This window comes from Lygodium microphyllum, chromosome 25 (assembly GCF_053477565.2).
Source record: "Lygodium microphyllum isolate KBCC chromosome 25, Lygodium_microphyllum_v1.1.10, whole genome shotgun sequence".
In the NCBI taxonomy this organism is placed as follows: Eukaryota; Viridiplantae; Streptophyta; class Polypodiopsida; order Schizaeales; family Lygodiaceae; genus Lygodium; species Lygodium microphyllum.
In genome coordinates, this window is record NC_141159.1 from 4,851,034 (window position 1) to 4,872,193 (window position 21,160).

Consider the following 21,160-nt stretch of genomic DNA (forward strand, 5'->3'; position numbering starts at 1 on the left):
CTTGGTGACTTTCTAGATGGAGACTTGTCGGCCCATTACTACTCCTATGGATTCGAATTGAAAGGCCACTTCCCACTTAGATTCTCCTGTGATGGATGCTTCACCCTTGATTTGGCTTCTCAACACTCGTGTTGATCTTTGTTTTGCTGTGGGTCTTTTGGCAGGGTTCATGACGGAACCTCAACAGGTGCATTGGCAGGCTGCCCTGAGGATTCTTCGGTATTTTGAGGGGGACCTTTGACTTAGGGATTTCTTGTCCTGCAGGTATAGATGCTATAGATCTGGTTGTTGCAGGTTGGAGTGACTCGGATTGGGCTGGAGATGTGGACCACCGAGTATCTACTACAGGCTACTGTTTTATCTTGGATACAGGTGTTATCTCTTGGAGTAGCAAGAAGCAGCCCACTGTAGCCCTTTCTTCTACTGAGGCGGAGTATTGGGCTGTGTCTTCCACCACATGTGAGGTTGTGTGGCTTCGTTGATTGTTGGAGGAGCTTGACTACCCCCAAACTCGTCCTACTCTTCTGCGGTGCGACAATAAGAGTTGCATTGCCTTGGTACGGAATCCAGTATTCCATGCCCGGACGAAGCACATTTAGATCCAGTATCACTTCATTCGGGAGAAGCTTTTGGATGCGACCATTGATGTGGAGTGCTGCAAGATGGAGGATAATCTTGCATATTTGTTTATGAAGGCGCTTCCCTAGGCTCTTGTTCAGCAGCATTTTAGATCCCTCAGTCTTTTGACCCGTCTAGGATCTGAGAGGGGGTGTTAGACAGTCATTTCCTGGGCAGTTAGCAATATGGTAGTCCACGTCAGCAGTTGGCAAGATTTGCTGTTACAGTTGGCCAGATTTAATGCAGTCTTCTTGTTTTTTCGGCTATTTATAGCCTGTTTGGTGGCTCACTCCAGCATTTATTATTCAGATTTTGATCTTGAGATCTGTTGGCTGAGACAGATTGTGCTCGGGCTAACAGAGATCGAGGTCATCAAGTCGGAGACATACGCAGATATTTCCTCTACCCCTTTGTGTATTTCTGCACTCTTATACAGGATACTACACCGCAGATTTTCTGCGTTTACATTGTCTCCTTTTCTCTCTCTTCTCTCTGTGTTCACTCTCTCTCAGTCTTTGTCCTACGCTTTCACATCGCTGCACTATAACAGTTTGCTGTGCCATTTCTTTTGCACTTGCACATAAGCATCGCAGCCAAACACTCTCAAGTGTTTATATGAGGGTGGTTTTGCTAGATCATAGCTCCTGGCACATTCCCATCCTACCTCTTATTTAGTGGCCTATTGATAATATGTATTGTTGTTTGTCTAGCCTCTGCCCAAAATCCATTGGTAAAAGTAGCATGTCACAACATATTGGCTTGGAGGATGTGAGAGAAAGCCAAGATGAGAGAGAAATATGATTTTCTAGCCTCTGCCCAAAATCCATTGGTAAAAGTAGCATGTCACAACATATTGGCTTGGAGGATGTGAGAGAAAGCCAAGATGAGAGAGAAATATGATTTTCTTCATGAGGCAACCCTAAATTCCGCCTATTGCTTGCTCCAGCCTGCATTTAATGCAGCCACCTACTGCCAGACATCTCCAAAATGCTATCACTTGGTCAGCAATGTTGTTGCTCCCTGCCCTGCTTGTTGAGGCTTCTAGAGGTCCGTCTCCTCAACAAATTGCTGTCCTATGGACCAGCAGTTTTCTCTCTCTCTACTCCCAAGCTGTAAACTAAGTGAATGGGTGAGACCCAACCCCCAAAAAGGTTTTCTTAGTTTGCATGGGCATTTTTGCCCAGTGGTAGCCTTCTGAACCCATTTTTTAGCATTATCTAGCCATTTAATTAAATTTCAAAATTAAATAATCTTAAAAATTAATTTCAATCCTTTTGACGTTGCCCAAAATTAAATGTATCTATCCATAATTAAATTGGCTAGGCCATTTGCAACCAGGAGTGGTCCCCAATCTTTGTTGACTCTTAGATTGACATTAATTAATTAATTAATGCTAGTCCCTAGTATCACCATCAACACTTATTGGCCAAATAATTATCCTAGGGTTAAAACTGACACAATCTGACCCCCAAAGGCCAACTGGTATAACTTACCACAACTTTTGCTTTTGGTATCCATTGCATCCTTGGGGTTGTTGGCTTGTTACCATGAAATAATTGTCATGTGCTAAACAACCTTGCACATTTGATTAACAACTTAATCAAATGTTATGAGCAAGATTAAAACATCTCAAAATTTCATGACCCAGTGACACATGGCTTTTTTTAAAACAGGCTTCACCCAAGAAAGTTCTTCAATATCCTCAAACAACAAATCAAGGCAATGGTATATGCAATAGGTGTAAAGAATGGTTAGTCACTCTTGCTGAACCAAGCAACCAGCACAAACACAATTGGTTCCATTGCCTATGCACACTTGGACTACATTTTGAGGCCCCACTTCAAGAATGACACTCTTAAAGATTTCAAAGATATATTTCCTTACTTATTCTTACCACTAGCATCAATTGATTGCATGAATGTGGAACCAAACATGCATGAAATCTTTACATTGATAATGAGTCGATGACGTGCATTAGACCATCAATCACAAACAATGCTACAACCATATCTTTCCCATTTCTCTCTAAGATCAAGCAAATCTCTTTGCACACATTTGGCTTCATCATCCAATTCTTTAGTGCGCAAGTAATGGTATGAAGGGGCCTTGAAGCTCAGGCCTACATCTCCAATTGCCTTTGCCATGCCAAGAAAGTAAGGACTCCTCACCTTCGAATGAGGAATGTCCTCTGCATAAAATAATTGATGAAGGGAAATTGATACCTCTTTCCTTGCTTGTTTGTCGTAACTTTGAAACAAGGGGCCTTCCCTAGCATTAGCTTTGCACTTTTTAGGTATCATTCCATGAACATCACTAGCTTGAGAGGGACAAGTAACCACATTAGCTGTAACCGGTCTATGACTCACATAAAACGGTAGTTCCTTCAATTAACACGTGGTCTTTTCACACACACACACTCTCTCTCTCTCTCTCTCACACACACACACACACACACACACACACAAATAGAGACCTCACTCCCTCACTCAACACCAGATTGGCCCCGAAGACCCGTGCTCCTCTCGGTATTTCTTTATCAATTAAAAGATGGAAAGTTACAAAAATGAAATGTTTCAAAATACATAACCTGTGAATAGTTGGTTTTCATCTTTCTGAGTAAATCCCAGCTGCATAAGGATAGTTTAACATGATTAGAACAACATCCCTTTTAGGAAAGCATTTTCTGTGACCATAACTCAATAATTCATGTGCAAAATTGCAGTCTACAGAATTCTGTTTTTACTGTTCTTACTGTCGAGCATATCCAAAACAACATATCTTTTAGAAAAGCATTTTCTGTGACCATAACTCAATGATTCATGTGCAGAATTGCAGTTTGTAGAACTCTGTATTTACTGTTTCTATTGTCCTACATATCCAGAACAATGTCCCTTTTAGGAAAACACTTTCTGTGACCATAACTCAATGATTCACTTGCAAAATTGTAGTGTCTAGAACTCTGTATTTACTGTTTTTACTGTCCAACATATCCAGAACAACATCCCTTTTACCTTGGCATCATTCCACCAGTAAAACAGTCCCACAAATAGCACTAAACCAGAGCTGAAAAACCCTATTTTTGTGTGGCGTGGTCATCACTTTCTTTAGTTCATGCATTGGAGAAGCCATCAGCTACTCCTGAACCTGGACGGTGAGGCTCTTGCCTTAGCAGAAGTGCAAAGAAAACACAGAATTGTACCTTTGGTGGAATCAGCCCATCATGCATAGCATTTCCTCTAAGAATAGAGGAGAGTTGACTAGAGGAAGCGAGCTCTACCTCCGTACATGAGTGAGAGACGAAGAAGTACTCTCCATAGCTGATGAACTTGCAACTATCTGCCCTTAGCTCTTCCAAACTTCATTCTCAGATCTACCCCTCATGCCTATTACGTTTTTTTTAAAATGCTCTCTCTCTCTCTCTCTCTCTCTCTCTTTTGGGAATTTGTGCCACATGGTGTACATGTAGCAAATTTCCAATTTAAACCTTCCGATCTAAAATTCTCCATGATCGGTGCAAAATTTAACCTCGGCACAGATGAGAGAATTAATCCTTGTGCAAAAACAAACAAGTTATTTTGAGCAACTTTTATCATTGCAACCACATCAAAAAGTGTAATGTGGCTTAGTTACGGTGACTTTTAATCTGTGAGCATTCTCACATGTGCATCTTTTGTCTTGTCCAGGCTCATTGTCTTGCACCATCTCCAGTGGCTAAGCACATAGTCCCAAATCACTGGCATTCTATTCTTGAGTGCCCATTCAATATGGAACCGGTCCTAAGGCTTAGACAAACCATTAGTCCAATTTGTCCCAATGGCTGCCTCTTCTGGCCATGCAAAGACCCCGGCTTATTCCAAGAGAACTCCAAGGGTGAAAAGCAATAGCAACTAAAGAAAAGAAAAATAAAATATTCATATAAGTAAATAAGGAAAGCAATTGCAAAAAGTATCACCACCTGGTGACATTAGCACTAGCATTTCTTGATGCATGTCCCAAAAACAGAAACCTTTGCATCCAATGCATCTTGTGAACTCATGGGAGCACTCACATGCAATCTACGAACTACATCCTTTGCTTCTTGGAGTGCACTAGAGCATTTATCAACCCCAAATCCCTTCAGCCCCAAGGCACGAATATGAGCAGGGCCACAATCCATATGTGGGAACAATATTTGCACTGCATAGTACGCAGTCCATTCCTCAATTCCTGTGGTTCAGTGACAAATTGTTACTCTTTTCCTTGCTTTCGAACCATGGTGAGTTGTGGCCTGAAAAACTGAGAGAGAGAGAGAAAGAGGATGGGGCTGAGCACTCAGCAGTGAGCTCACTACAGAGTGCACAGGCTAAGCACAGTGCATACGCTGCCCTGTTTTATACAGGCTGAGGATGCTGTCCTGAAGATATAGGCTGATGATTAAATCTTGCCGGTTGCACACGTGCAAGCTGAGGGTTGAGCACGCAGGCTGCATACATAGGAAAAGTGCAGGAAACAGTGACAAAAACTGCCACAAACAGATTGCTAGGTGAAAAACACCAATTTGTGGCAGTTGTGGGCTTTTTGATTTATACCTTTAAAAATATCAAGTAGGAAATGTCATTTCATACCTTTTCATACCAGATGTCTGGTATGAGCAATGATATGCATCTGAATGCAACTATGTTTCATGCTGTACACAGCTCCATAAATGCAGCTATGATGACTGATGATGATGTTAGAAGGGCAGTCTATCATGAGCAGAAAACACAGTAGATCTGGCTGAAGATTCAGTGGGTGCAGGTTGAAATGATGACCAGCAAGCAGGTGACATCTTCTGGTTGATGGTGACAGGCAAGTCAACAATTAATGGATCCCCTAGGTAATGTCAACGTCCCCCAGCAGGGCAACAGCCAATTGATGAGGGCGAGAGTTGATATGCAAGGTGGCAACTGCTTTGGATTGGGTATTGTGAAGATATGCTAGAGTTTGCACTGAGAAAAGTTAGAGAATGGTGCAAAACGCAAAACACAAAACACAAAATATGCAAAAATGTGGAGAAGAGTAGAAGTAGATGAATGAATAGATGCTGAATGTAAATGAGTGAATGTACACAAATGGAGTAGGGGAGCAAACTATGATGTATCAAAATGCTGATAAGTCAAAAATGATCTGTTCTAGATGGTGGGATGATGCTGAAAAGTGCTGTTAAACTCAAAAATGATATGCGGATGCAAATATAGATCAGGTGAATGCCGAAAAGGTGCTCCTGATGAGAAACAACAGCAGGGCAGCCTGTAGGGATGAAAATGCAGTAGTCTAGTAGGTTGTAATGATTAGCATAGTAGCTGAGAAAACTCAAAGTCTTGAACAGGGGCTGCAGCGGTTGAAAAGAGGGCTGGAGTTTTGTTAGACTTTTGTCCTACCTCAAGGAATAATCCTATTTTGCCATGTTGGGGTTGTTTTTATGAATAAAATTGGCCTATGTTGTTGTAAGCATTTAGTAGTAAATTTGGCCAAAACTTATCCTTGCGTAACGCAAGTAACCATTGTTATTCTCTTCTGTTACGGAGACTAGAACTTGCAAATATATGGGTTCAGGACCTGAAGTTTGCAAATAGAGTGTTCATAGTTGATGAGAGATCTGCCCAAGAATGGACAGCAAGCCTATTTAACAGATACAGAGTGACCAATGTGTAAGATTGTACATGTTTTGGATTGAAGCATGGATATGCAACCATTTCTTCATGTATACACCATAATTACATGCTGTAACAATGAAATAGGAGTATTATTTTTGTCATTGGATTCTCTTATATCTTTTAAGTTGTGTGTTTTGGATTTTACATAGGTTGTCTTTTCATCTCATCCAAGGCAATAGCTGGCCACGGTAACCTTCGATATTGATTTGAGTTGCCGCTATTGATCATATTAAAGGGCTATTATCATGGATGATCCTAAGGGTGCAATGTCGCAGGGTCTGTGTAACAGATATTTAATACTTAGCAATCACAATTGCTTAATCACATGAAACCGAAAGGAAATGATCCAGTGAGCAATACAAAACAGTAGGGGGATGGGGATAGGGCAGCTGATTGTTGCCGACGAACTGAGGGGGCAAGTACTACTGTTATGTTGGGGGGAAAGTATTGGATAATGAATAGGGGATTGAATTTACTGATACTAAATTAGGGGTTGGTACATGATGAGTAGGCACCTTGGAGACTAAGGACCACCTCTGCTATCTTTGTGATAGAGAGCCAAAGACTGAGATGCATTGTATCTATCAATGCACAATATATTATGATATTTAAGGAAGATATCATTGTCTGTTTGGGAGGGTTTTGGCTTTTTGCGATACATGATGTAGTTTGAGGATAAAAAATGTTTGGGATTTTTTCCTTTAGAGCTTCTGAGGTGCAGAGCTGCTATTAAAGTACTGAGCTTCAGTCACTGGCAACTTTAGGTCGTTAACTGCTTTAGCTCTTTCAAAGCTGCATGCAGTACTCCTATAAGAGCTTAATACTTACATTATGTTGATGGATGTTTGATGATTTCAAGAAAATTGCTTACTTGCTGTGTGTTTATAAGGCATATCTTGAGTATGAAACTTACAGTGGTGCAACTTACAATCATTATTCCTCAATTGTGCTAACTTAGACTCTGGGACCTGTTCAGAGAGTCTTCTAGGAGGTGAACATCTAGGAGAAGCCAAAGAATTGGAGAATACTTATGAAGAGTGGAGGACGACTCCTTACAAGTTGACAGTTCCTTTGAGAGTTGTAGGACTGAGGGGTTCTGTGCCTTCAATATGGCTCAAGGTAATTTTGTCCCCAAGATCATTGAAGCTTCTGTGACTCCCTGCACCTTGCTAGAAGATAGTTTTTACTCTTTTTTCATGGTTGTCTGCCTTGTTGCATACAATGTGTAGCTAAGCTCATAGCTGCCTCTGATATATTTGTTATTGCTGAAATTGCCTTTCTTTTCTAAGAACAAATTGCATCTGCCCTTTGCTCAGCTGATCTCTGAAGGGATGTGATGTTGCAGGATTTTATTCTTTCTCAAGGGAGGAGAGTGAGGACCAAAGTGGAATTCCAAAACAACTTGCGAGATATTTTGTCCTCTCTAACTGCTGCTTTGGAGAAAAAAAAAGTGGAGCCTCAGTCCATCTTAAGTGCTGATCTAGTCACTATTGGGGATTCTTGGCTTAAAATTGCCGTATCTGGACGTCTCATTGAGCCAATTGATAATGCAGAACAACAGGACTGGTTCAAGAGACTGAGCCCACAGTGGCAGGTTAAAATTGGGCTTCAATGTATTCAACTCTGGTGGATATGTATAATTTCACTCGTTACACAATTGCCTCACTTTACAGCAACTATTTTAAAGTAGGGGCACTTTGGGCTTCAGGCTTTTTTACGAAGGGATCTTGAAGGGCGCCTCAACTCCAGAGGATTGATATGGGGAGTGCCATACAGGTGGGGAAGCATGGTGATAGCATACAGAACCGACAAATTAGCAAAATTGAAAATATCTGACATCAAGGTTATGTGATTTCTACTCACGTAAATTGGTTCAATGAGTTATTTACTCAGAAACTGGCTCAATGATTTTTTTCCCAGAGTCGGGGTTCAAGTTTGAAATAAACTGGAGTGCTTTTTTTTTTTTTGAGGACTACACAAAACATTGACAGGCAGCAGGGCACTTGATGAGTTCAATGAATACATTTGTACTGTGTTTTGTTGCTTAGGACTGGAAAGACCTCTGGAAGCCTGCACTTGCAGGAAGGATAGCAATGGTGAATTCGCCAAGAGAAGTAGTTGGGGCAGTTCTGAAGTCCCTTGGATTATCATATAATGTGCAAGATTTTGATAAAGATGTTCCTGGTGGAAAGGAAGCAGTTAAGCAACAGTATCTTGCATTCCTAGAGCAGGTCAATATTTCGTATTATGTAAAATCTCTTGGTGATTTTGTTCACAGTTTGAAACGATGCTGTGGTAGTCGAATTGCTGTATCTCCATAAATTACACTTTTGTAGTGGCCTTCAAATGTACTTTTATGATCACTAATAAACATGTAGAGTATTCTACTGATTTGTTTTGGTGCAAAGTGAGTGCTTTATGGAACAATCAGCTTGCCAGTTACAATGTAAAAGAGCATTCTGAAACTTGTGCGCAAAACAAACCTGTAACCATTTCTTTGACATTTTTTTCTTTGAACTTTCGATTTCTCCAATGTGATATGGATTCCCTAAGTTCATCTCTGAGTCATAGAGCCAGTCTGGGGTCACCACTGAGCAAGAAGCAACATGGGCCACACTGTCATCTTAAGGGCTGGTATCCCATACCATGATCCCCCACCATCTTGTTCTGTAGATGGGATTCCCAAGGACCTAGTGTGGTGGCGGACCCCAATGATTTTGAACCATTTTTATAGGAATCCTTAAATCGCCCTAAACTTTTAGGGTGCCTTCACACCTAGTGATCCAATGGTCAATAGCTAGTCTTGTGGATGTCAATGTTATTGGTGAGCCAAATGGTAGGACATGGTTTCTGAAATGGAAATGTAAATTGTGTGAATGGAAGTGGAGAAGGAGCGGAAGAATGTGGTGGGATGGGTGGGTTTTGAAAATGTGGTGTGTGAGGTGCAAATGCATTTTTTTCATTTTTATCATTTAATGATTGGAAATGAAAATGTGAAGATGATGATACACCATGCAACGAAGAAAAAGGAATATCAAATTCATTCTGATTTTGTGAAGTAGACAGAAAAGAAGGAAGGTTAGAAGAAGAGGTACTTGGCTTTTTCTTATAATCCCCACGATGTGTGTTAACATACAAGAATTGGTCCTCAAGAGGAGCTTTTCCATAGTTAATAGACTGGACTATTTCTTCCACATGATCTCTATCAGAATATTGCAAAGTAGAAGAGGTAAAAGAAGAAGAAATAAAAGACGAATCTAAAATACCTTGCATCGGAGTGAACAGAAGAGGATGAAAGAAAGGAACATACTCCGGTATAGAAACAGGGAACAGCCGTTTCGGCCTGTAGGAACGGCCTAACGCGTTCCAAACCCTCCAAGGAGGTGAAACGGCCAGGGAACGTTGCCTGCCGTTTCCCCTACTGTTCCTTGCTGTTCCCTGTTTGGAACGGCCGTTCTAGGCCTGTTGACTGAAAATTGACGTTTTTTCTCGCTTTTTTTTTTTGCTTGGGTCACAGTCTTTCTACCACATATTCACCCATCTCCATTGCCTAATGTGCACACACTAATCTCTCTCTCTGTCTCTCTCTCGGGTTGAAGATTCAAAGTGTCAAGACAACCCACAAGCTAATTAGGAGTCCATGCAAAGTTCAAATTTGATGCATTATGAACTCTTGCAAATCAGAATCAAATTTCAGCTGATCCTCAATTCCAAGGTATTCATCCATTTATATTGTCTAATTTCAAGGGAAATTGGGATAATTGGGGCAATTCAAGGCAATTTGGAGCTATGGGGGTAATCAAGTCAATTTTGGGACATTTGGGTTAATTTCATGCATTGACGGGTATTAGGGCAATTAGAGGGACATTCTTTGGGGCAATTTGGGTCATGTAGGACATATTTGGGGTACTTAAGACATGTGCCGTTTCCCCCGTTCCCGTTCCCCGACCTTGGACATTTCCCCCGTTCCAGGGAGTCTCGTTCCCGTTCCCGTTCCCCGTTCCAGGTAACTATGTACTCCGGTCTTGTTTTCCAAGAGGGGAGCCTATTCGTGATGGAGGTCTCGATGGGCCTGCAACATCATCAGATTTACGCGCAACATCTGAAGAGAGGTTCATGCATACCTTCATTTAGGAGCTTTTCTTGAAGGGCAATCCTTCGATCGAGCTCCTTAATCTTCTCTCGTCTATAAGCTATGATCGGTTTGTATTCTTTAGAGGTCAGCTTGCCTAGCTTTTCTTCCATGTAATTAGAAGTGTCTTCCACCATGTCAGAACTTTGTGGAGCAAGCTGATTGGCCCACTCTCGCTCGAATCTCGGCATAGTTGGTTTTGGAGATTAAATCGGTGTTGTTGTATTCGAAGTCATTTGAACCTATTGTTGTTCTTGCTTCTTGTGTAGAGCTTTTAGATCAAAGGCCTATGTTTCTCAGAGAGTACCGGGCTCTTATACGATGTAAAGAAATACGCCAACACAGAAACATAACAGAAACTGTACGACAAAGTAGAGACTAATAAAAGAACATAGTTAGGGTTAGGGTAACTCAGAGAAAATGAAGACAATGAATGAATGAAGTGATATGACGATTGAATATACGATGTTCATGCAGCAAACACACTATGTAGTGAATGAATACTGGACCTCGAACTCCTGTATCTCAAGGATCAGGGCAGGGGTAATGAGGTGGAGAGTGTCTCATACTCCGAACGGATCCTGAATCACAGCTAGGCAGTCTCTGGATGTCGAACACTAGCGGATGCAGCAATGAGAAGTTGGATCTGATGCAGACAGCAGTAAGGAGAGAGAGACAAAAAATGCAGGCAGCAGGTGAGAGAAAGACTAATAAAAGAACGTAGTTAGGGTTAGGGTAACTTAAAGACAATGAAGACAGTGAATGAATGAAGTGATATGACTATTGAATATACGATGCTCATGCAGCAAACACACTATGTAGTGAATGAATACTGGACCTCGAACTCCTGTATTTCAAGGATCAGGGCAGGGGTAATGAGGTGGAGAGTGTCTCATACTCCGAACAGATCCTGAATCACAGCTAGGCAGCCTCTGGATGTCGAACACCAGCAGATGCAGCAGTGAGAAGCTGGATCTGATGCAGACAACAATGAGGAGAGAGAAAGTTGAAAAATGCAGGCAGCAGGTGAGAGAGACTAAACCGTAGGCAGGACAGTCTGTAGGAGAGAGAAAAACTAAAAACAGAGATTGCAGGATTGTGATGACGTGGCAAGCTGTACCGTAGCAAGTCTGCACAGGAACAGCAGTTGACTGGCTAGAATCAGCTCCAAATTGCATGAAGAGGGCTGGAAATCAGGCGCCAATTGATGGAGTCAGCAATGGACAGCTTTGATTGAGATGTCCTCCCTGAACGGGGTATAGGCAGCAAGCTGAAACACCTGAAATCTGCAAAAACGAGAGTAAGGGCTGAATGGAGGGCAGCATACATATTTGTGGAAAGTTTGGGCCCTCCCAAGTGGGTTTGTGCTTATGGGACACAAAAACTCTCTAGGATCGCATTTCTTTTAAGTAAACAAGGTTCCTTCATTAATTAAGCATGTTTGGGGCTGTTTAAGTAAAGCTAATGCATTTTTAGCTCAACACCTAGATACGCTAGGACATGCAAATGAAATAAGTTTTCAATTGTCAACCATATGTTTGGACATCAATCTTAATACTTTTGTGGTGGTTGATTTATTGTATAGGGAAAATGGACATAATATCGAAGAGTGGAGAAAACACATTTGGCTTTTTTCATCAATAGAGACTTAAGGCTTCCCAAAAGTTAAGCTTATTCATATTAGTGCTAAGCATTTTTGTACTACATATAAGCCCATTTGTGGTGGTTGGGTTATTAGCCTAACTACATAGTCACAAGTGAATATCATTTTTGGCCTTGAGGATTCTGGGTACAATAGCTTATTTCCTTCCCACATTCCATTCCATGTGACTATGTAGTCACAAGTGATGGCAATTCCTCCCCATCCTAGGTCCCTTGACAATGTTCTATTTTGTGTTGCTCGCGACTATCCAAAACTATTTGTAGATTGTGGATAAATAGAGTGAAACTACAGTTTGTAGTTGACCTCTTGCATAACACACAAGAAAATTGGTTGCAATAACAAGCATAAGGATAGCCCAATATTGTGCTACATGTGATGCAAACTAGCATTGTACTCTTGAGCTCGAGGAAGGCATGTGGATGCATTTGAAGGTATCAAAAGACTTTGACATGATGAGCACCAACAAACATTACAAATCATTCTTGAAGACCATTTCGAATAACCAAATTGGTAGGTGGTATATTCTACCAATCAACTTCCATCCATATGTCCAGTTCATTCTCTGTTTCATTCAAGTTGTTTGAAAGAAAGCTTTAGCATGGAAGAGTGTTTGGGATGAGGTGTCAAATTCTTCGAATTGGTAAGGCATGCACCAATTGTCATTGCTCCTTACATTTCACTTGAATGCGAACCACATATTATTGTAGGACTAAGGTCTAAATAATGTAGTAGAAGTGTTCATGGTATTTCTTTGTTTCCTTTGGAGATATTGTTGATGACAACATTGTAGGTGACTTGAAGGTTAGGGTGGTTAGGAGTGTATAAAAAGGACTTAGGGTCTAGTCGTGCACATCTTATGAGATCATTGCACTTGCTTTTTAGGCCGATGGGACTTCATCAAGACACGAAGATGGTGTGAGTTGGTTTAAAGCCAAAGTTGTGAAGTGAGATGGTGTTGATCAGACTAAAAAATCTTGGACATATGTGCGATGCTAATTCGATCCAAAAAAAAATTGTATTATCAGGTCTATACTTAATGTTGAGACCTAAAAACAATGCACTTGAAACATTTGGGGTTGTTACTTCAAATGTTTTGTGCTCGATGAAACTTAAGAGAGCTTGGGTAGCTTAGAGAGCTTGAGAGTTGAGGAAAGGGTGCTTAAGAGCAAACACGCTCCAATCTTGAGGGCTTTAGAAGTAACTAGTGCATAGTGGAAGACCAAGCTCTTAGCCACCTTCCGTCACAGTCTAAAAACCATAGAAACAAGGAACGGCTATTCCGGCCTGTAGAAATGGCCTAACATGTTCGAAGAGGTGAAACGGCCAGGGAAGATTCCCTGCCGTTCCCAAGGCCGTTCCCTGTTTGAAACGGTTGTTCCAGGTCTCTTGACCAAAAAATGACGTTTTTTTCAGTTTTTTCTTTTTGCTTGTGTCACACTCCTTCTACCACATGTTCACCCATCTCCATTGCCCAATGTGCACACACTGCTCTTTCTCTCTCTCTCTCTCTCTCTCTCTCTCTGTGGTTGAAGATTCAAAGTGTCAAGACAACTCACAAGCCAATTAGGAGTCCATGCAAAGTTCAAATTTCATGCATTATCAACTCTTACAAATCACAATCAAATTTAAGACTTTCCTCAATTCCAAGGTAATCATCCATTTATATTGTCTAATTTCAAGGGAAATTGGGATAATTGGGGTGATTTAGGGCAATTCGGAGCTATAGGGATAATCAAGTCAATTTTGGGACATTTGGGATAATTTGAGCATTTAAGGATATTGGGGCAATTAGAGGGACATTCTTTGGGGCAATTCGGGTCACGCAGGGCATATTTGGGGCACTTAAGACATGTGCTGTTCCCCCCGTTCCCGTTCCATGACCTTCGACGTTGCCCCCTTTCCAAGGGGTCCCGTTCCCTGTGCTAGGTAACTATGCCAAAAATTCCCATGAATGGTTGCCTAAATGTCTAGTTGAGCTGCCATTTTTTACCCTATAGGTGCCAACTATTACTAGATGCTATAGTACTAGATCAGACGACATTGAACTAATGGGACATGATGGACTAGTGGTCGTGTTCATTGGACACAAATAACCTATTTCATAGTAGAGCCAAGTTGACTCTATCGCTAAGTGGTGAGTAATATCTATCTCTTTGTTTCTTTTTAGGGCATGAATGCCATGAGCCAATTTGACATGTCCAAGATACACCTTGTGCTGGAAGATTTCGCACTTGGATAGTTTTGAATAGAACTTATCAAACTCATTAGATGGGACACAGATGCTGTGCTTGTTTCTCCATTGATTGAGTTGCCAAAAGAATCACAAGTATCCACACACACTCTCTCTATATTGTGAGAAAACATGGCCAGCAATGGAGGAGAGAGAAACAAGATAGTGATAGTGAGTGAGATGCAACAAGAGAGTAGAGTGTACTTGCTGAACTAAATTGAAAGGTTGAAAGTACAACCTAGTTTAGGTCATGAATTGACCTAACAAGCCTTCCACCAACTAACTAGAGTTAGGCTACCTTGCTCTTGTTCCTAGTGTCACTAAATGTCTAAAGGCACTAGGTACACATACTATATTGACACTTGAATAAGTGTCCACACCACACAAAATACATTGGGCACTGCCCAAAATTACCAAATTCTAACATCCCCTTGCAGTGCCAATGTCATGACGTACAAGGATGACCAATCACCAAAGGGTAATAAGTTGACTTTTGGAAAGCCATAAACTTCTCACTTGGTAATGCTTTGGTGAAATTGTGTGCAACATTTGGCGGTGTGGGTGTACATACATCAAGTCAATCTCTCTTGCATGACATCTCTCTTTTACATAATGGTAATGCATCTCAATGTGTTTCGTGCAAACATGAAATGCAGGATTACATGCTACTACAATAGCACTTTGACTGTTATACAGAATGGGTGTAGGACCCTCCAATGGTAGATATAGATCAGCCAACAATCTGTACAACTAAATGTTAGATTTTGCCGATTCTATGGGCAATGCCCAATGTAGTTTGTGTGGTGTGGACACTTATTAAAGTGTCAATGTAAGGTGTGTACACCTAGTGTCTTAGAAACTTAAAGTAGTGACACTAGGCTCTAGAGTAAAATAAACCTAACTCTAGTTAGTGGGTGGAAGGTTGGTTAGGTCAACCCTTGACCTAAACATAAGTTGTACTTTCACTCATCTTTCATTCTAGCAAGTACACTCTTCTCTTTTTACTTCAGCTCACTCTCTTGATATCATTGTTTCTCTCTTTGTCTCCATAGCTGGCTGCCATTTTCCAACATTTGGTATCAGAGCAGCTCGTACGGGCGGGTTCCGTTCAGCCACCATCAGCTGGTGCCATCCCGCCAATGGTCCTACTGCTGCCAGCTTGGTTCTCAGCTCGAGGAAGAGTTTTCAGCTGCTGTGAGGTGCTGCTGAAGTGGAGGAGGAGCTGTAGCTGAGCCGTCTCTTGTCTATTCCAGATCTGTCCAGTTCAGCCATCAGCCCCAAATCTGTCCATTTGCTCCAAATCTGTCCAGCTCAATCATCTGCTCCAGATTTGCTGTTTTCAGCCTGCGCGCAGCCTTGCATGTAGTCCCACACGCAGCCCGAGGAGCCGCTGTTTTCAGTTCTGCCCGCCACTTTCTCAGCTCTACCCGTCATTTTCTCAGTCTTGCCCGCCAATTTCTGCAAACCCTAAAAAGTGCAGAAACCCTAATTTTCAGATTTGGGGTTTTCTCAAAATTTCTAGAATTTCCAGTCTATTTTAGCCATCTCAGCTCGCGCTGCCCAAAAATTTGGGCTTTTGCTAATGTTTGCTCCTAGATTTCAAATTGACTACCAATTTGAAGAAATTTCTCAATTTCTTGGACATTCCCATCAAAAATTTGGGGCTTTTGCCCGATTGGAGGCCCTTTGTGCAAATTGTTACCAAACTCATAGGCATTGCGCAATTTCTTCCGATTGGAGGCCCTTTGTGCAAATTGTTACCAAACTCATAGGCATTGCGCAATTTCTTCCACATTGGCTCAAGAAAATTTGGGGCTTTTCAGTTTTTTGGATCCGGCATGCATTAGGAAGGCAGATTTCAGCTACTGTTCACTGTTGACATGCATCCGGAGGTGACATTTTTGCAGAAGTTCCAGTTGTAAGGTACAAATTTCTTCAATTTCTTTGAAATTTTAGAAAGAAATTTGGGGCTTTTGCCCGACATGCACTCCAATGCAAGCAACAAGCAGTACATCAGCATTTAATTGCTGTTACAGTCAGATTGAATAGAGAATTTTGGGAGAATTCAGTAGATTTTAGTAAGAATCAACATTAAGTTGTCGTATTTTGTACTTTTGTGGGCACACATTTCGACACGCACTCCAAGGCAAGCAACAAGCAATGCATCAGCATTTAATTATTGTTACAGCCAGATTGGGCAAAGAATTTTGGGAAAATTTAGTAAATTTTCGTAAGAATCAGCATTAAGTTGTCGTATTTTGTACTTTTGTGGGCACACATTTCGAGGTAGTCGTGGTACAGTAGCATAGTGCTGTAATTTACTGGCTGAGTGCTGATTTGGGTGGCATTGTGCACACTTTGGCATTTGAGTGATAGTTTGATACTTGTTTCTTAATCCCATGGGGGATTTTGGTACTCTGAGGAGTATACTCTATACTTTAGCATTGAAGTATTTGGCTACAGATTTTTGTCTATCATTGACAGCATGGCACGCCAGGGGAGTAACATCCTTGGTGTCCTCACTTAGGAGGACAAACTTGATGGCTCAAACTACCCACTGTGGAGTTTATGGTCTGTAACCTTTTTGTGGTGAATGACTTGTGGGACTATGTTATAGGTGATTTGCAGCGTGACCAAGAGGTCTTGCATCTCAGACACCTCAACGTAATGCTCGAGGACAGGTTGCTGGTAGTGGTGGTGGTGGTATTGGTGCTACTACTGCTGCTGCCCCTTCTCTCCCTCCTAACGAGGATCAGAGGAAATGGGACTCAAAAGATGCACATGCACTTTCTTTGATTGCCTTGTCAATGAAAAGGGCAATTATTCCGCACATTCGGTCGTGTAAGACCTCAAAATCAACATGGGATGTACTTGACTGTATGTTTGTAGCATGCAATGAGGCTAGGATATCCTATCTCCGTAGAGAGTTGGCCAATGTCACCATGGATGAAGGTGATAGTATGACATAGCATCTTACTCACATACAAGATTTGCGTGAGCAGCTACTCAATGTCGATGAGGTCATTTAGGATGCTGAATTAGTAAACATCACATTGAACTCTCTTCTAGAGTCATATCTTGGTTTCCATACCTCTTTGATGTTGCCTTTAAGAGGGGGGGGGGGGGCAGCAACCCCTTACATTTATGGAGTTGGGAGGCCTCTTGCTACAAGAGGAACAGACTCGGAAGAATATGGCATTGCGTTCAGGTGATGTGGCTATGCTTTCCAAGTTCAAAGGCAAAGGAAAATTCAAGCAAAATGTAAAAAAGTTAGCAAAAGAGTGATGTTGGACAGCCATCAAATAAGGTTGTCCAAGATACAGAAAAGATTAAAAAGAAGAGGAAATGCCATTATTGCAAGAAGCTCGATCACTATATTGATGAATACAGAAAGAGATTGGCCAAAGAGAAGAAAAGAACTCCGGTTTGGCTGTCCGAGAAACATCAGCCAACAAATCTATTGATGATGATACTTTAGTCAACTTTGTAGAGGAGGACTATGCATTTCTCACATGCAGTTATGATTCTTCAATGGTTGATTCAGCATTTAATGCTGTTGAAACGCAACAAACATGGTATTTTGATAGTGGGGCGTCAAAGCACATCACTTCTAGGAAGTGTTTGTTTACCTCTTTGCATTCAGCCCCTATTGGGAAGTGTGTTACATGTGCGAACAACAGCAGCTATGATGTATGTGGCATTGGGACAATCACTATTACTGCTGCAGATGGTTGTGATTTCATGTTTCTAGATGTCTTGTTTGTACCTGGCATTACAAAGAACTTGTTGTCTATCTTTGCTTTTAATAAGCATGGCTTTCAGGTCATCTTTGAAAATGAGAAATGCATTGTTAGAGACAGAGAGATGGATTATGCACTTAGGCTGTTCGACACCCTGCATAAGGGTCTATTTTTGTTGGATACATATGATAGACAATCTCATGATGCTTTAGTAGTTACTACTCTTTTGCTCGCTATGCAAAATGTGGAGCTATGGCATGCTTGCTATGGACACATGAGCTTTGGGATTTGATGACGCTTTAGAGGTGTCATTTGGTAGATGCACAGTCTCTAGTGGAGACTCCACCTCCTCATGCATGTGAGGGATGTATTTTGGGCAAGATGAATAGGTTTGCGTTCAAAAAGGATGGTGCAGTGCGTGCTGTTCGAAAAATATTCTTATTCACTCTGATGTTTGTGGTCCCATGAGGACACGCGCACTTGGAGGTCATTAGTACTTTGTTACATTTATTGATTACTACTCTCGGTATACATGGGTGTATGGGCTGAAGGCAAAATCCGATGTGTTCATGCATTTCAAACATCTTGTTGCAAAGCTTGAAGCTGAAACTAACTTAAAAGTGCAGACACTTTGCATAGATAGAGGGGGGGGAGTACATGTCTCGTACTTTTGAGACATATTTGCTTGATCAAGCCACTGTTAGAATGACTCCTCAGCAAAATGGTGTTGCTGAAAGGAAGAATCGGACTCTTATGGAGATGACTCGTTGTATGCTAAAAAGCAAGGGGCTACCTCATAAATTTTGGCTAGAAGGCCTTCAATGTGTAAATCATATGTTGAATCGTGCACCCACTAAGGCACTGAAGACGATTACATCGTTCGAAGCTTGGCATGGCAAGAAACTCAAAGTAGACTACTTTCAGGTGTTTGGTTGCATAGCCTACGCACATGTTCCAAAAGAGCTTTGTGGGAAGCTTGATGACAAGGCTGTAAAATGCATATTTATTGGCTACAGTTCGGAGAGCAAGGGCTATCACTTGTATGACCCATGCACGAAGAAAGTCTTTGTCAGTAGGGATGTTCTATTTATTGAAAACACTGCATTTTCACATGATCAGTTTCAAATGCCAGCCACCCATGACATTGGTGATGTCTTTGAGGGTCTTTTGCCTCTTACTTTGGAGTCTGTGCCTGCTGTAAATGGCAGGACAGACTTAATGCAGCAAGCTGTTGCTGCACCATATGCTCCCAAACAGTAGGGTATCGATGATGGTTTGCCGTATGTAATGGAAGAAACAGTACATCATGAAAGGGCTGCTGTAAATGCAGCCAAAACAGTCCCAAGATGGCTGTTACAGACTCTCCAGGAGAGTAAAATGGATGCTCCTATACCTCAACGCACTGGGAGGGTTGCCAGAAATGCAATAAATGATGCAAGGGGGGCACATTTGATTGATTTTACGGAAGTAGATGATTGTGATGAGCATGTGTTTATGAGCTCACTATTGGATGATGATGAGCCTACTTCCTTGGACGAAGCTCAACAAGATGTACATTGAATGTAGGCCATGTAGGATGAGTTAAGACTCTATTGCCACTAGCTCTACATGGGATCTTGTGGATTTACCACCTGGCAAGAAGGCCATTGGCACAAAATGGGTTTTTAAACTCAAACGCAAGGTTGATGGTACAATTGATAGGTACAAAGCACAGTTGGTAGCAAAAGGCTATGCACAGAAAAAGGGTATAAATTATGAAAAAAATTTTGCTCCTACATCCCGTATGAGTACGGTGAGATGTGTGATTGCTATTGCTGCAAATTATGGCTGGAAAATACATCAGTTGGACATTAAGACAACATTCTTGAATGGGGATTTGCATGAGGATGTTTATGTGTCACAACCTCCAGGGTTTGTGGTTAAAGGGAAAGAGCACATGGTATGGAAGTTGCATAAAGCTCTTTACGGTCTCAAACAAGCCTCTTGTGCATGGTCCTCCAAAATTTATGCTTATTTGGCTAGCAAAGGGTTCAAAAATAGTCCAACTGCTCCCACTCTATACATTAAGAACTGGGGGGGGGGGGGGGGGGGGGACTTGTTGATTATCATTCTTTATGTAGATGACATGCTGCTCACTGGACCTGCAGAAGAAAAAATTGCAGATTTTAAGGCTGAATTAAAGCATGCATTTGTTATGTTAGATATGGGCTGTCTACACTATTATTTGGGGATCCAATTCACCCAAAATTATCATAGCACCATCATGTCACAGTGACAATATGTGGATAAGCTATTACATAGGTTTAGTATGCAAGATTGTTGAAGGGCATGCAATGGCAGTGGAGAAGGAGAAGAGGAAGATGCGGGAGAGAAGAGCACACACAATGTAGGTGCTGTCCAATTGAACTGATAGCCTTATTGCACTATCATATTATATATGAATAAAGAATGGGCGGTCATAGTGTACACGGGCAAGCCCAGAGGCCTTTTACCCCAACAACCTCCCACTAAAAGGCCAATGTGGCTGGGGAGTGAAAACAAAGAAAAGAAACAAAAAGACAAGGCGAGGAATCATGACATCTCACCCAACGTCCAATTGAAAAGCGAGCTGCGCAAGAAGTGTTGGGAACCTCTGCAAAAGAAAAGTCAAGCATCCCCGAGTCCATGACATCCAGGAGATAAGCGATCTCGCAGCTCCATATAATGGAGCAATCCAAGAATGCTTCTCATGAAGCAAGCATAACTCATCAGTGCACTGCTGTAAAGCATCAGAGTCACGCATAGCATCAGCGTGGCGGATACAAGACAGCGGAGAGCAGTCAAACTCTCCAGAGTCAATCATTGAAAGAGAGCCAACATCCCGGACACTCATCCAACGGGGTTTGAAGACTACATGTGGCCTCAGCAAAGCGGAAGATTGACATGTGGCTGGTTGTCCAGCCTGCAAAACTACAAGAAAACGACTCTCATGAGCCTACAAGGGGTCTAGCAACTGACCACCAACATCCTGACCCTAACTGCTATGCATAGCTACATCATTTGGGCCAATAAGTGCCTCATTTTCATCATAAATAGCTTGCTGTAATGGCATTGTAGCTGATG

The 21,160-nt window shown here is 41.7% G+C and overlaps 1 protein-coding gene across 1 annotated transcript in view; it reads left to right on the forward strand.

The window, feature by feature from the left end:
• The window catches only part of LOC148013862 (putrescine-binding periplasmic protein-like protein), a 56,331-nt gene that overhangs the window by 21,886 nt on the left and 13,285 nt on the right, over positions 1-21,160 (forward strand). Inside the window, exons 2-5 of the mRNA XM_087666640.1 lie at positions 7,270-7,412; positions 7,639-7,887; positions 8,002-8,136; positions 8,342-8,524. Of these exons, the coding sequence (XP_087522766.1) occupies positions 7,270-7,412; positions 7,639-7,887; positions 8,002-8,136; positions 8,342-8,524 (710 nt within the window). The remainder of the gene's footprint in view (positions 1-7,269; positions 7,413-7,638; positions 7,888-8,001; positions 8,137-8,341; positions 8,525-21,160) is intronic.